This window comes from Rhinichthys klamathensis, unplaced genomic scaffold, assembly GCF_029890125.1.
Source record: "Rhinichthys klamathensis goyatoka isolate OS25496 unplaced genomic scaffold, OSU_Roscu_1.1 h1tg000828l_1, whole genome shotgun sequence".
Classification (NCBI taxonomy): domain Eukaryota; kingdom Metazoa; phylum Chordata; class Actinopteri; order Cypriniformes; family Leuciscidae; genus Rhinichthys; species Rhinichthys klamathensis.
Genome location: NW_026607210.1, coordinates 271,749 through 288,106, shown reverse-complemented (window position 1 = coordinate 288,106; position 16,358 = coordinate 271,749). Strand labels below are relative to the sequence as shown.

The window sequence follows — 16,358 nt, the reverse complement described above, 5'->3', positions numbered from 1 at the left end:
ATGAACGAAGATTTAGATGTGCAAATCGCGCATTTTCTGATGGTATACAGAGCCAGTGGTGGATAACGCTAGTTTGCATGGCACACACCGCATAAAGAGTGCTTTTTTGTTTCTGAGTCCATAGACCGAGAGGCGATACGACTGTAATGCCAGTCCCAGTCGTGTATGGACGATCGGCCGATGTAGAAGTCGAGACGATTTCAGGGTCTTTTGAACACAGACATCAAAAACGTGAGTGATGTTCCAATGAGAGAAGTCCAGAGAACCTTATCATGATGAAATCCATGCGAATGTTGAAGGACCCGCTCTCCAGATGACGGGAAATCCGCTAGAGTTAGCCTGGTTAAAACCAGAGCATTCTCAGTTGTAAGTGAGTTATGGTCTGGCAAAGCGTCATAGACAAATCATTTCCAGAGGGGCGTCACCAACGGGCGTCGCGGATAGACCTAAACCAATCAGAGCGATGAAGGAGATGACGTATGCAGAGCGGCGGAGACACATCTCCGAGTGTTGTTCTTTGCTCGGTTTTTAACTAAAAGGAAACGTTCAAATGGCTTAAAACAGACGCGATAGCTGATTGGAACGAGTGATGTTCGACGGCGGCATCCATCTCTGTAATGTAGGCTACAAAATCTGCTTCAAAACCCCAGCGCTGTCGTCATCGTGTAAAGCCCGGCCCGACGCTTCTGATTGGTGCCGCGATTTCGACTGATTGGAAACTGGCTTGAATGAGCTCTTTGCCAGACTAACTTTCAGAGCAAACCTAAATTTGCCGGAAGTTGTCTGGGTTTTCCCAGGCTACAAGATAGGAACAACAATATCCAATTTGAGTTCGTTGAGGTGGACACGCTGTTGTCGAGATAGCAGATCCCGGTCAGAAACACTCCTCAATAGAGCTCCAGTATCCGTAAAAGCAGTGTAAAAACACCAACTGATAAAATCCATAGCCTACTCCTGAAGAATGAATAAAGTAAATTAAAAAAGACGACCGGAGAAGCGGCAGCGAACATGCGCCAGCGTATTCTCTCCACGTGTCGTTGTCGTGTGTTTAAATGCATTATAGGAAGGTTCAGATTATAAAAAAATGCATTATAAGGTGCATTACAAGGCATGACTACTGAATTAAAATACTTGTATAATAGTATTTTAAAAGGTGTTGCGAATTAGCCATGGCTATAAACACTGAGGCCTCGGTGTCACGGTGGGTTTGTCATGTTTAGTGGTTCGCTGTCTGTCTGTTCGTCATGCCAGGTGTTTCCCGTTAGCCACGCCCCCTTGTTATCCTGTCTAGCCCGTCTACCCCTAAGCCCTGTGTTTCAGCCCTGTCTGTGTGAGTTCTTGTTTGGTTGTGTGTCGTTGTAGGTTGTTCTGTTCCCGAGTCTGGTTCCCTTGTCTGAGTCTTTGTTTAGTTTGAGTGTATTTAAATAAACGTGCTGCATTTGGATCCTCCTTGCTTCAACCTCACCTCATAACACTCGGATTGGTTTTTATGTATAATCTATGTTTTTTTGTATTTTTTTTGTATCTGTCCCTATTCAAATAAACAACAAATAAATAAATAAAATAATAAATTATACATACAGGCTTTACTGTAAGTAAAGTTGCTGATTTTTGACCTTCTTCATTGCTTGTTTTAAGTCAAGTCATCTTCATTTATATAGCGCTTTTAACAATGGATTGTTTCAAAGCAGTTTTACAGAGATAAACATATAATTTAAGGTAACAGAGATTGGTTTGGTTTTATATCTAAAGTTAACTTTGATTGATTCACCTCCGTCGAAATGATCAGACTTTAAACTGAACCTGTGATTAACGCTGACGGCGTTCACATGCTCATTCAGAATTCTATAGTTATGTGCTTTTGAAAATATGTGCGCAGGTTTGTAATTCCATACAACCCAGCCTAAACAAACTACTTGTCTTGCCTATAAATTTTGATACAGAATTTTGTTTTATTTTATCACTTCGGGGTACGCGAACCGAATTCACAACGCTTTATCTGTAGAGCGGGAAAGGGATCCTCCATAAAGTCCTGACTTTTTAAAACCCTTAAACTTTCTATTTATTTCTATTTATATCTATAACACGAATCCTGACGGAACCCTTTCACTGTGTTTCATGTTGACTTGCAAGAAGCGGATTGCCCATTCTCAGGAGTCAGGACTTTATCTCAGCTGGAGATCACACTATATCCCAGTCAGCACGCACAGCTCCACTGGGGTTAATGGTTCACTGGCCTTATAACACAGTTGTGCAATGCTGAGCAGTGACTGGCCCTGAAGGACCCGGGAGGGTTATCTCAGCTGACATGCTGGTATAAATGCAGCGTTCGGCTCCTGTGTGGATATAAGCCTTCAGACGTCTTCATCATCTTCTTCATCTTCATCATCTTCATCATCTGCCTGCGCTCTTCTGGTCGACATGGGTGTGGCGTACAGCGTGGGAGAGTAAGTAACTCACAGGCTTTTACATTCCACTTTGAATCTGTAACATCCATGCATTGCAGAAAATGTACTTTATTGGCATCGAAAGTTCATCCATGCACTCTTACGGTAGTTAATCTGGTGTGCTTCGCGTGTCCGAGATTAATGTTTTTATTTCAATGAAATTAATGTAGGCTACTATATTTTAGTTCGATAAAGTTATTTATTTATTTTTTATTTTATTTTTAGGGGATTTTATGTTACTAAATTATATTTATATAAAGTATATTTACATGGTATTTATAATTCATTTATTCACTTTTTGAGCATAGACCAGAACATTGAATTTCCAGCTTAAACTGGTGAATCTTGAATGCTTTAGAGACTGAAGTTTGATCTCTTTTCAAAGACGAGACTTGGCAGATTATTGCTGAAGGAAACCTGTTCTTAAATTCTATATGTTGCGAAACACTGTGTGTGTGTGTGTGTGTGTGTGTGTGTGTGTGTGTGTGTGTGTGTGTGTGTGTGTGTGTGTGTGTGTGTGTGTGTGTGTGTGTGTGCGTGTGTGTGTGTGTGTGTGTGTGAGAGAGTGTGAGAGTGTGAGAGTGTGAGAGTGTGTGAGTGTGAGTGTGTGAGGGTGTGAGAGTGTGAGAGTGTGAGAGTGTGTGAGTGTGAGTGTGTGAGTGTGTGAGAGTGAGTGAGTGTGTGAGTGTGTGAGTGAGAGTGTGTGAGTGAGAGTGTGTGAGTGAGAGTGTGTGAGTGAGTGAGTGTGTGAGTGAGAGTGTGTGAGTGAGTGAGTGAGTGAGTGAGTGAGTGAGTGAGTGAGTGTGTGAGTGTGTGAGTGAGAGTGTGTGAGTGAGAGTGTGTGAGTGAGTGTGTGAGTGAGTGAGTGAGAGTGTGTGAGTGAGAGTGTGTGAGTGAGTGTGTGAGTGAGAGTGTGTGAGTGAGAGTGTGTGAGTGAGTGTGTGAGTGAGAGTGTGTGAGTGAGAGTGTGTGAGTGAGTGTGTGAGTGTGTGAGTGAGAGTGTGTGAGTGAGAGTGTGTGAGTGAGTGTGTGAGTGAGTGAGTGAGTGAGTGAGTGAGTGAGTGTGTGAGTGAGTGAGTGAGTGAGTGAGTGAGAGAGTGAGTGAGTGAGTGAGTGAGTGAGTGAGTGAGTGAGTGAGTGAGTGAGTGAGTGAGAGTGTGAGAGTGAGTGAGTGTGTGAGTGTGTGAGTGAGAGTGTGTGAGTGAGAGTGTGTGAGTGAGTGAGTGAGTGAGTGAGTGAGTGAGTGAGTGAGAGTGTGAGAGTGAGTGAGTGTGTGAGTGTGTGAGTGAGAGTGTGTGAGTGAGAGTGTGTGAGTGAGTGAGTGAGTGAGTGAGTGAGTGTGTGAGTGAGTGAGTCATTTACAGTCAAACCAAAAATTATTCAGACACCAGATATAATTTTTGATATTGTTTCATAGTGTGATCAGGACACTATAGTTCATTTATGTAAGTGAGGAGAGCAAAATAAAGTAAACTGTGACATATTATACCCAAATATTCTTCATACAGTGACTACAGTGACATTAATAAACATCTTTGAGCAATAATGATTCCTCCACTTTGAGCTGATCATGTTCTGCTGAAGTGTGTTTTCTGTAATTGCTAATGCTCTTTTTACACACACACTGAACAACATGAAGCATTGCTTGGTCACTGGTTGAGCTAAACTGGTATTATCTAATTGTGTAGTTAAATTGAACAGCTGACAGATATTCAACATAATTCATGTGTGAGAGTCTAACAGAAGGACGGACAAAACCAGTCAAATATCCACTGATCTGAGAACTGAGTTCTGCTCATATTTATTACCGTTTTTACGAATAAACTGATAATGTGAGAAATGTTGAAAGGGTCTGAATAAATCTTGGTTTGACTGTATATATCGCTTTTATTCCGTACTATTGTTCACCCAAAGTGCTCTACAAGCATCCGGATGCATTACAGAGGATTAACGTAAGTTGTTTGAGTTTTTGTCTCAAACTATTTCCAGTGAAGTCTTGAGTTACCGTATCTCACTGGGATAATTCCTCGTGTGCGTGTGCCAGAGAAACGGTTCTAACATGACTTCCAGATGTCTGGGAACGCCGGGCTTCATTAGCAGGACTCAAGGGATTCTCATTGCGTTACTGGAGTCTGACGTTGAAACAAGCAATGACTGTAATTTCCAGGAATAGGATCCATTAATAGAGTCCATGCATTATAGTCTGATGGTGGAAATTCTGATGTTAAATCCAGTACATTTGGTCAATGTGCATCAGAAACACACACACATTTACATGCAAATGCTCTGAGCTACAGTTCATGTTTTTATAATATGCATCTTATATGAGCTCGACTCCTCAAGCGTGCGTTTGGTTTCCTTCAGGGTGGATCATCTCTACACGTTCTTCGTCCAGTGGTCTCCGGAAACCATTTACAGTAAACACACCAGCAAGCAGGATTTCCTGAAGGTCCATCCAGAAACCCTCAGTGTGATCGACTCTTTACTGAATAACTCTGACCCCAAAAACTGGAAGGTATATTGCACAAAATTCACGTTTAATCAGCATTAATGTGATCAAAGTACAGTACAGTTACCGTGACTCGAAATCCAGCAGGATCATGTACAATAACAATCATTTATATATACAGCGTTCAAAACTTTGAGATCAGTAAGATTTTTAAATGTTTTTAAAAGAAGACTCTTATCCTCACCAAGGCTGCATTTATTTGATTGAAAATACTGAGAGAAAAAACAATAATATTGTTAAATATTACGAGATCTGTTTTCTATGTGAATATACAGTAAAGTGTAATTTATTCCTGTGATCAAAGCTGAGTTTTCAGCATCATTACTCCAGTCTTCAGTGTCACATGATCCTTCAGAAATCACTCTAATATGAGGATCTGATGCTCAAGAAACATTTATGATTATTATCAGTGTTGAAAACAGTTGTGGACAATTTTTATTTCAGGATTCTTTGATGAATAGAAAGTTCATTTATTTCAAATAAAATGTTTTGTAACATTATAAATGTATTTACTGTCACTTTTGATCAATTTAATTAATCCTTGATGAATTAAAAAGTATTGATTTCTTATATTTCTTCCCCCCCCCCCCCCCCAAAAAAACATTCTTACTGACCCCAAACTTTTGAACGGTAGTGTTTAATGTTACAAAAGCTTTCTATTTCAGATAAATGCCGTTCTTTTGAACTTAAAGAATACCGATTGCTGTCCACAACTGTTTTCAACACTGATAATAATCATAAATGTTTCTTGAGCATCAAATCATCATATTAATTCAATTCAATTCAAATTTATTTGTATAGCGCTTTTGGTAACACTTTACTTGAAGGGGTGTGCATAAGACTGACACGACACCTTCATAATCATGACACGACACATGAAGGAGGGTTTATGCATATTTATGACAACTGTCATTAAGTGTCATTCGCTCAATTATAACATTTTTAATGCAAATATGATGCAACATTGTTTGAGAAATATATTTATATGCAAACATTGTTTGAGATGTCTTTGTTATGACACCTTGACATAAGGTCATGAGGCATTATAACTGTGTCATTAATATTTTTCTTGGCCTCAACTACAGTGGTACACATTGAATTTGTCATTAAAATGTTATAATGCCTCATGACAGCCAATGTCAAAACCAACCACATGACAGTTTAATGTAATGTTAACCCATAAAGCTCAGTGCTTTCTTAAGTTTGATAATTAATCTGCTATGTCATGTTTATTACAGGTTGTGTTGTCTTAGTAATGTCAAGTTGTCATGAGACACTGACAGGTTATGATGTATTGGTTTATGTCAAGGTGTCATAACAAAGACATCTCAAACAATGTCATATTTGCATTAAAAATGTCATAATTGAGTGAATGACACTTAATGACAGTTGTCATAAACATGCATAAACCCTCCCTCATGTGTCCTGTCATGATTATGAAGGTGTCATGTCAGTCTTATGCACACCCCTTCAAGTAAAGTCTTACCGTGCTTTTCACTATTCATATTGTTTCAAAGCAGCTTTACAGAAAGTGCATTTCAGAAATGTACATAGAATTATTACATAGAAATAATTTAATACATGATTTATTTAATCATGTATATAAAAGCATGGTTCATTTTCTGTTAATTTTCTAATAACTATATTAGAGTGATTTCTGGAGGATCATGTGACACTGAAGACTGGAGTAATGATGCTGAAAATACAGCTTTGATCACAGGAATAAATTACACTTTACTGTATATTCACATAGAAAACAGGAAAAAAAAATCTTACTGATCTTAAACTTTTGAACGGCAGTTTATCAAGAACTCGTTGGTTTTCCTGCGGGTGGAGGAAGAAAAGAAACCGAGTGCAATACAGATTCTCATTCGAGAAGAAACATGCTTCTTTTTTTCCGCCCATATTTGGCGAAGCTTCCTCTTCTGAGGTTTTCTCTAAAACGAAACCAAGCTTGAAATGTGAACTGGGCGGGAGAAGAACACGATATAAGCGGGTAAGACCTCCAGAGTGCCCAGATTTAACTCACAGGACACCTCGAGCAATCTCTGAACATGAGGCCGATGCAGGAGAGCATTAAGATCTTGTACTTTGCCAATGGATCTGAGGGGCCGTTTGTAGAGGTGAGCTTTAAACATGCTCTACTGCTAATAGAACACGGTTACTGTACTATGCTAACCACAAATTAACCGTGATTTGCTGTAAGGGTTGAGGAATGAGTGTTACTGAAACTCCTCGCGCACGTGTGTGTGTGTGTGTGAGAGAGAGTGTTTCAGTCAGTGATGCTTCTCTTCTGTTTTCCTCCAGATTGTCACTGTGAAGCAGCAGAATAAGCGCTGTGCGAGTGTGTGTGTGTGCGCGAGTGTGTGTGTGTGTGTGTGTGTGTGTGCGAGTGTGTGTGTGTGCGCGAGTGTGTGTGTGCGTGTGTGTGTGTGTTTCAGTCAGTGATGCTTCTCTTCTGTGTTCCTCCAGATTGTCACTGTGAAGCAGCAGAATAAGCGCTGTGTATGTGTGTGTGTGTGTGTGTGTGTGTGCGCGAGTGTGTGTGTGTGAGTGTGTTTCAGTCAGTGATGCTTCTCTTCTGTGTTCCTCCAGATTGTCACTGTGAAGCAGCAGAATAAGCGCTGTGCGAGTGTGTGCAGTTCTGCAGACTCTGAATCTGAAGATCTTCTGCCAGTTTTAATAAACCACAGTCAGATCCTGAACCAACACCACCTCGAACAAGTACGTGATGTGCTTTTCTGATCAAAGTACCCTAGTGGAAAAGAAATGTACCAAAATGTGTTTGAAATGCATTTATTTTATGCTAAGTATATTACATTTACATATTATGTACACATGCTGATGAAATGAATGCTTTAGATGATGCATGCAGTGATGTAAAGGCTAATCTCCACAGCTGGTGAACCAGATTCCCGCACGGACTCAGGGTTATCGGTGGAAACTGGTGTACAGTACGGCGGAGCACGGCACCAGTCTGAGGACACTGTACCGGCAGATGGGAGACATAGACAGACCAGTTCTGATGGTCATCAAGGATTCAGACAAGCAGGTGTGTGTACAGGTGCACGTGTGTGTGTGTGTGTGTCATTCATGCTATATCCGGCATCAGTCAAACCCTCAGTGTGTTACTATATCACTAAACCTTTTACACTTCAATAACTAAGAAGTTAGGGGAGAGCGGAGCACAAAATAACACTTTTAGACTTTTTCAGATTGTGTAATCTACTGTACTTTGGGTTCAGAATATTTATTTATTTATTCTCACATTCATTTCACACGTCTAGTACAGTTATGTGGTTTTGTTTCATTAATACAGTGTATACTTTATTCTTGATTTACCCCGAAATAATGGAAGTGAAATGTGACAACATGCCCCACAGCTGGGGTTTATAATCACATGACCATATATGATGGATTAAAATGATTACAAAAAAAATATATATAAACTAAAATATTTTGTCAGTAAAATACCATTATTAACTTTTTCATATAAAATAATGGCATTATTTAATAATTAAAAATAAACACATTTTTGAGTTTGAAAACAAACACACTGCAAAACAGCTATACAGCATAGTTCAAAACATAATAATAATTCATAATTTCTAAACATTGACCTTTTTCTCATGTTTTCTCAATAGAATTCTTAAAAGTATAGAATAGAATATCATAGTTCTAATAGGGGTTCATTGTAACGCAGTGTGACTATCTCAACTGTTAAATAACAGATATAAGATTAAAATAATATTAGATTTGTCTAATTTTAAATAAACACAAAAAACAGAGATGAAAAATGTACTTCAGTAAGATATTTACTTTTGCAATGGCTAAAGAAATGTTAAGTGATATCTTCCAAAGATTTTTTACATTTTGGCACATTTTTTTTTCTTTATATAGTGTTGATATGGCAACTAGTAAATACAATAAGTTTCATCATGCTGGCACGTGTGGAAAGTTTTACGTTAGTTTGTGCCCCGATCACCCATATATTATGACCAAACATAATCTGAAATTTCATCCTTGTATTGATGCATTTGGCAGACGCTTTTATCTAAAGTGAATTTAAAGTATAACATGAATCAGTTCATGCTTTCACTAGGAATTGAACCCTTGACCTTGGTGTTGCTGCTTTATAGATGAATTGAGCTCGTTTCATAATTGATGAACTTTACTCAGTTATTGAACCGAAGTGAATCAACACTGAACTGAATTGATCTGATTATCAGCTTTACAGCAGCAGAATTGGATTTAGTTTGCTTGTTATTTTCCTGTTTATCATCAGCTTTGAATCCATCTATATTGTACAAAGCACTGTAGAAATTAATAACACTGACTTGACTTGCATGTGTAGCATCAACATGGTGAAATGTTGCGCTAAAACAACCTGTTCCTGCAACCCTCAGGTGTTCGGAGCGTTTTCCTCAGACCCTTTCCGAGTGAGCAGCTTCTGCTACGGGACAGGAGAGACGTTCCTCTACAGCTTCAGTCCTGAGTTTCAGGTACGGGTCGCTCTGATCTTAATATCTCACACCTGAACACATGACCTGTAGTTTCACCTGTTGTTCCACCTGTAGTTTCACCTGTAGTTTCACCTGTAGTTTCACCTGTAGTTTGACCTGTTGTTCCACCTGTAGTTCCACCTGTAGTTTCACCTGTAGTTTCACCTGTAGTTTGACCTGTAGTTTCACCTGTAGTTTGACCTGTAGTTTGACCTGTTGTTCCACCTGTAGTTCCACCTGTAGTTTCACATGTTGTTCCACCTGTAGTTTCACCTGTAGTTTGACCTGTAGTTTCACCTGTAGTTTGACCTGTTGTTCCACCTTTAGTTCCACCTGTAGTTTCACCTGTTGTTCCACCTGTAGTTTCACCTGTAGTTTCACCTGTTGTTCCACCTGTAGTTTCACCTGTTGTTCTACCTGTATTTTCACCTGTTGTTCCACCTGTAGTTTCACCTGTTGTTCCACCTGTATTTTCACCTGTAGTTTCACCTGTATTTTCACCTGTAGTTCCACCTGTTGTTCCACCTGTATTTTCACCTGTAGTTTCACCTGTATTTTCACCTGTAGTTCCACCTGTTGTTCTACCTGTATTTTCACCTGTAGTTTCACCTGTATTTTCACCTGTAGTTCCACCTGTTGTTCCACCTGTATTTTCACCTGTTGTTCCACCTGTAGTTTCACCTGTTGTTCCACCTGTATTTTCACCTGTTGTTCCACCTGTTGTTCCACCTGTAGTTTCACCTGTTGTTCCACCTGTAGTTTGACCTGTTGTTCTACCTGTATTTTCACCTGTAGTTTCACCTGTATTTTCACCTGTAGTTCCACCTGTTGTTCCACCTGTATTTTCACCTGTAGTTTCACCTGTATTTTCACCTGTAGTTCCACCTGTTGTTCTACCTGTATTTTCACCTGTAGTTTCACCTGTATTTTCACCTGTAGTTCCACCTGTTGTTCCACCTGTATTTTCACCTGTTGTTCCACCTGTAGTTTCACCTGTAGTTTGACCTGTAGTTTGACCTGTAGTTTGACCTGTAGTTTGACCTGTTGTTCCACCTGTAGTTTGACCTGTAGTTTGACCTGTAGTTTCACCTGTAGTTTCACCTGTTGTTCCACCTGTAGTTTGACCTGTAGTTTGACCTGTAGTTTGACCTGTAGTTTGACCTGTAGTTTGACCTGTAGTTTCACCTGTTGTTCCACCTGTAGTTTGACCTGTAGTTTCATATGTTGTTCCACCTGTAGTTTGACCTGTAGTTTGACCTGTAGTTTCACCTGTAGTTTCACCTGTAGTTTGACCTGTAGTTTGACCTGTAGTTTCACCTGTAGTTTGACCTGTAGTTTGACCTGTAGTTTCACCTGTTGTTCCACCTGTAGTTTGACCTGTAGTTTGACCTGTAGTTTGACCTGTAGTTTGACCTGTAGTTTCACATGTAGTTTGACCTGTAGTTTGACCTGTAGTTTGACCTGTAGTTTGACCTGTAGTTTCACCTGTTGTTCCACCTGTAGTTTGACCTGTAGTTTCATATGTTGTTCCACCTGTAGTTTGACCTGTAGTTTGACCTGTAGTTTGACCTGTAGTTTGACCTGTAGTTTGACCTGTAGTTTCACCTGTTGTTCCACCTGTAGTTTGACCTGTAGTTTGACCTGTAGTTTGACCTGTAGTTTCACCTGTTGTTCCACCTGTAGTTTGACCTGTAGTTTGACCTGTAGTTTGACCTGTAGTTTGACCTGTAGTTTGACCTGTAGTTTCACATGTAGTTTGACCTGTAGTTTGACCTGTTGTTTGGTTCATGTGCAGATTTTCCGCTGGAGTGGTGAAAACTCCTACTTTGTGAGAGGATTCCTGGACTCGCTTCAGATGGGAGGAGGAGGGTAAGGCATTATCACGCTTTTATTAATGTAATATATAGTCACAATTGTGAGTTATAAATTCAGAATTGTGAGATAAAAAGTCCCAATTGCGAGTTAAAGAGATATAAACATGCAATTCTGAGATAAAAAGTCGCAGTTACGTTTTTTATTTTTTATTCTGTAAGGGAAACAGGCTTCCATACAACAAAGTAGAAATACTGAAATATTATTTTCTTGTCAAATTATCTAATGATCCAATCAATTCCCCATGAACAAAATCAAGTCAGATATACGTCTGACCATTGGCAACTTCAAACTTTGGTCTCATCAGCTGATTGGTGTGTTTAGATGAATTAATCAGTCCTGTACTGTAATCACTGCCATTGATGCGGAATAAAGGGGAAGTTGTTTTACGCTACTACGGTATTTGAAGCTTCTGCTTTCTGAATGTGGAAGTGAGATAAAGATCTGTAGTGTAAATGATCCTTCTGTTCTCATAACTCTTCTGTTCAACACAACATTTGATCATAAAGCTTCTGCTTTCTAAAATAGATGGTGATGATGAAACACAAAAGCTGTGAAAAAATATAATAAAAAAATTATAAAAAATGATAATAAAATAAATTCAGACAAAACAACAAAACTGCAATTATATCATTTATACATTCAGGCATGTATTCATTATACCTACATTATAATGTTACACCAGGTCATGTGGTTTGATTCACATGCAGGGAATGAATGAACTGATTAAATGTACGGCGTGTCATCATCATGATTCTTGTGCTGGAGATTCATTACATACAAATAATTAACGATTTAATTCTGTTGTGTTTATCTGTTTTCTGTCATATATAATATAATATAATAGTAAAAATTATTTTTAAAAAGGCCCATATTATTAAATTTTTTATGCTGTGATTTATATCAAATAAAAAAAATATATAATTTATATATAATATAATAATAAAAATTATAATAAAATAGATTATATGATTGAATTGTTTTAATGTTGTGAAAATTAATTTATATAATATAGTATAATATCATATCATATAATAATAAAATTGGATTGAACGATTTACATTTTGATGTTGTAAGTTTTAGGGGTGTGACGAGATCTCGTGCCACGAGATCTCGCGAGACTAAATATGACGAGATTTCTCGTCGAGTGAAAAAGCTGTCTCGCGATATCCCCATTAATATTCCACCGCTACACTCACATTCGCCTAAACTATCGTTTTGTTGTTTTTATAAAAAAATAAAAACCATTATAAACTAATGCAAAAGTCTGCTCTGCTCATCCAGCACGAGTTGCCGTTGCAATCAGTGCAGCACGAATCACAGTTCACTGATCGCATGACGATGGCGGAGGATTCGTTGCGCAACAGACTAAACGTCTGGTAAATGTCTTATCTTGTAGAATGCGCGCTCAGCACCGCTGCTCCCTATACGCGCGGTCACGAATTTGTAAGTGAAAGTAAAACACAAGCTCCCTGATGTGCATTGCGCACAAATTAGGCTGCATACATAAAATAATCCGTCTCCCAATACCCATCTCTGGACTGTTTATTTGCGGCTATGGTCTCTGTTGGCACTGCGAATATTGAGAGAGCACTGTAACGTACAAAGGACAACAGACAAGGGAGGCTCCGTTTCTGAACTTATAATCGGAACGCAAGAACAACTGTAGAGACAAACACACCAGCCTCGTTTCTCTCGGCCTTTTCCGAACTCACCGCATTAACCCTATAACTGCCGGTGCAAAATAAAACCGCAATTTCACAACAATTATAAAGAGTCTGTGTGCTAACTTTGATTATGGTTGCACTCGCACTTATTGTTTGCACTTAATAAGACTAAGAGAAAACAGTTATTTATTTTTGTTATTTATACGGTTTTTATTTCTCTGTTAAATGTGTGTTAAAAGGAGTTCAGTTAGGAGGTCACACACAGCCTCAATCAGAAGTTCTGAAAGCTCTTAAATGTACAGTAAGGTCTGAAGAGACTAATGTGAAATTATACAGGAGAAAAGCCAGTCAATAAAAACCTTTTACAGTGCTTGAATATTGTTTTCTTTCAATGCATTTGATAATTCATACTCATAAAGTAGACCTGAAATGACATGCATTAGAAGATTATTAGTTAAAACATTGAAAAATGCACCTGCATACTATTTTTCCAGCCATGAATTTTGTCATTGAGGATTTCTGAAAAATTGTGCAAAAATCTCGTCTCGTCTCGTTCTCGTGAACCCAATCTCGTGTCTAGTCTCGTCTCGTGAGATAAGCGTCTCGTCACACCCCTAGTAAGTTTACAGAAACATCTTCTGATGCACAACCTTGGACACATCATCATTACGTTTTAGTGTTGTGAAAATATTTATTTAATTAATTTATATATAATATAATAATACGAATTATAATAGAATAGGCCAGTATGTTTTACTGTTGTATAATATAATATAACATAATAATAGGTCCATATGATTTGTTTTATTGTTGTGAAAATTAATAATTTTTATATAATTAATTTATATATAATAAAATATAATAATGTCAAAATTATCCATTTTTCTTTTATGCCAAAAAATCATTAGGATATGAAGTAAAGATATTTTGTCAATTTCCTATCGTACATAAATACAACAATTATTTTAGTGAGTGAACGCAGCACAATCGTGAACATAAATGCACAACTTTAAAAGCGATTTTCTCAATGTTTCGATTTTTTTGCACCCTCAGATTTTCAAATATTGTCCTATCCTATTAAATCACACATCAGTGGAACGCTTATTCATTCAGCTCTCATATGATGCATACATCTCAATGTAAAAAATGGACCCTTGTGACTGGTTTTGTGGTCACATGAGTGCTGTAATGAGCATGTCTGTTTCTTGAAGGGGTCCGTTCGGGTTGTGGCTGGACGCTGACCTGTACCGTGGATCCAGTTACTCCTGCGACACCTTCTGCAACCGGCCACTCAGTCTTCACCACGACTTCACCGTTCAGGAGCTCGAGGTCTGGACCTTCATCTGAGTCTGTTATCACTGATGCTTCATCTCAACAAACAACAGAGGAAACCGGAGGAACCGGTCGGATAACTCTCACAACCTCTGCCTCGCTCGTAACCGGCTTTAGATAAACGCTTCTGCTAAATCAACCGGCAACAATGTAAACGTAAAGCTAACGAGTCGAGGCAGATCTGGGGTTTTCAGTTCTCATTTCCCGTAACAGTAACCGTTGAGGAGACCTGACGCTACACGATCGGCATCTAGCGCTTCGAGCGCACATGTGTCGAACCATGAAGGCAACACTAGTTTGGAAACGAAACCCGTGAGAACTACTGAGTCTTTACTTTAAAATGCACTTAATAGAGGACCAATGCTTCCGACTACTAAATATCCATGAAAAGGGATTTGAAAAGAAAAAATGGTTCTCTGTATGATTGTATGATTTTACTACAACTTATTTTTTTTACTGTATTTAAAGAGGTTTGCGATGGTTGAGTTGTGTTCGGGGTTTTGGTTGTGTTTATCGTGCAGTGCTGGCGCTGCATCGGGGGTTAGACGTCTAATAAAACATGTTTTTCTGGGAAACTGCGTCTGTTTCACACTCTCTTCATCATATACAGCATTTATATCTGCATTAACTTTAGATCCAACTCTAAATCCAGTCTGCCATGTAATATTCATTACAGAATCAAGAAGTTCATATCTAAAGCATAAAGGCCCATCTCACACCAAGACCGATGATTTTAATGATAACTATAACGATAACTATGATATCTATAACGATAACTATAACAATAACTTTAAGGATAACTATAAAGATGACTATAATGATCACTACAACAAGGACTATAACTTTAACGACTTAAACGATAAATATAACCATAACTATATCGATGACTATAACGATAACTATAATGATAACTATAACGATAATTATAACGATAACTATAATGAGGAGGACTATATCGATGACTATAACGATAACTATTACGATGATTATAACGATAATTATAACGATAACTGTAATGAGGACTATATCGATGACTAACGATAACTATTATGATGACTAACGATAATTATAACGATAACTATTATGATGACTAACGATAATTATAACGATAACTATGAGGACTGTATCGATGACTATAACGATAATTATAACGATAACTATGAGGACTATATTGATGACTATAACGATAATTATAACGATAACTATGAGGACTATATCGATGACTATAACGATAACTATTACGATGATTATGACGATAATTACAACGATAATTATAACGATAACTGTAATGAGGACTATATCGATGACTAACGATAACTATTATGATGACTAACGATAATTATAACGATAACTATTATGATGACTAACGATAATTATAACGATAACTATGAGGACTGTATCGATGACTATAACGATAATTATAACGATAACTATGAGGACTATATTGATGACTATAACGATAATTATAACGATAACTATGAGGACTATATCGATGACTATAACGATAACTATTACGATGATTATGACGATAATTACAACGATAATTATAACGATAACTGTAATGAGGACTATATCGATGACTAACGATAACTATTATGATGACTAACGATAATTATAACGATAACTATTATGATGACTAACGATAATTATAACGATAACTATGAGGACTGTATCGATGACTATAACGATAATTATAACGATAACTATGAGGACTATATTGATGACTATAACGATAATTATAACGATAACTATGAGGACTATATCGATGACTATAACGATAACTATTACGATGATTATGACGATAATTACAACGATAATTATAACGATAACTGTAATGAGGACTATATCGATGACTAACGATAACTATTATGATGACTAACGATAATTATAACGATAACTATTATGATGACTAACGATAATTATAACGATAACTATGAGGACTGTATCGATGACTATAACGATAATTATAACGATAACTATGAGGACTATATTGATGACTATAACGATAATTATAACGATAACTATGAGG

The 16,358-nt window shown here is 37.8% G+C and overlaps 1 protein-coding gene across 2 annotated transcripts; it reads left to right on the top strand.

Annotated features, from left to right (window-relative positions):
• Nucleotides 1–2,349: 2,349 nt before the first annotated feature.
• LOC130078187 (nuclear receptor coactivator 7) lies at nt 2,350–14,561 on the top strand. Of its 2 annotated transcripts, XM_056243710.1 has the most exons (7): nt 2,350–2,447; nt 4,812–4,962; nt 7,552–7,680; nt 7,856–8,008; nt 9,363–9,458; nt 11,254–11,327; nt 14,209–14,561. In XM_056243710.1, exons 1-7 carry the CDS (start codon nt 2,422–2,424, stop codon nt 14,342–14,344), a joined length of 765 nt encoding a protein of 254 aa, XP_056099685.1. In that variant the 5' UTR covers nt 2,350–2,421; the 3' UTR covers nt 14,345–14,561. The 2 variants fall into 2 exon arrangements, with proteins under 2 accessions (XP_056099685.1, XP_056099686.1); XM_056243711.1 differs by lacking the exons at nt 2,350–2,447; nt 4,812–4,962 and adding an exon at nt 6,986–7,079 and having other exon boundaries at nt 14,209–14,557.
• The last annotated feature ends 1,797 nt before the right edge of the window (nt 14,562–16,358 follow it).

What these genes read in the sequence shown, in the direction of transcription:
- LOC130078187 (XM_056243710.1), top strand. Translation starts at nt 2,422, where the DNA reads ATGGGTGTGGCGTACAGCGTGGGAGA. An exon ending in ACCAACACCACCTCGAACAA is followed by an intron (nt 7,681 to 7,855) that starts GTACGTGATGTG and finishes TAATCTCCACAG; the next exon opens with CTGGTGAACCAGATTCCCGC. An exon ending in GCTTCAGTCCTGAGTTTCAG is followed by an intron (nt 9,459 to 11,253) that starts GTACGGGTCGCT and finishes GTTCATGTGCAG; the next exon opens with ATTTTCCGCTGGAGTGGTGA.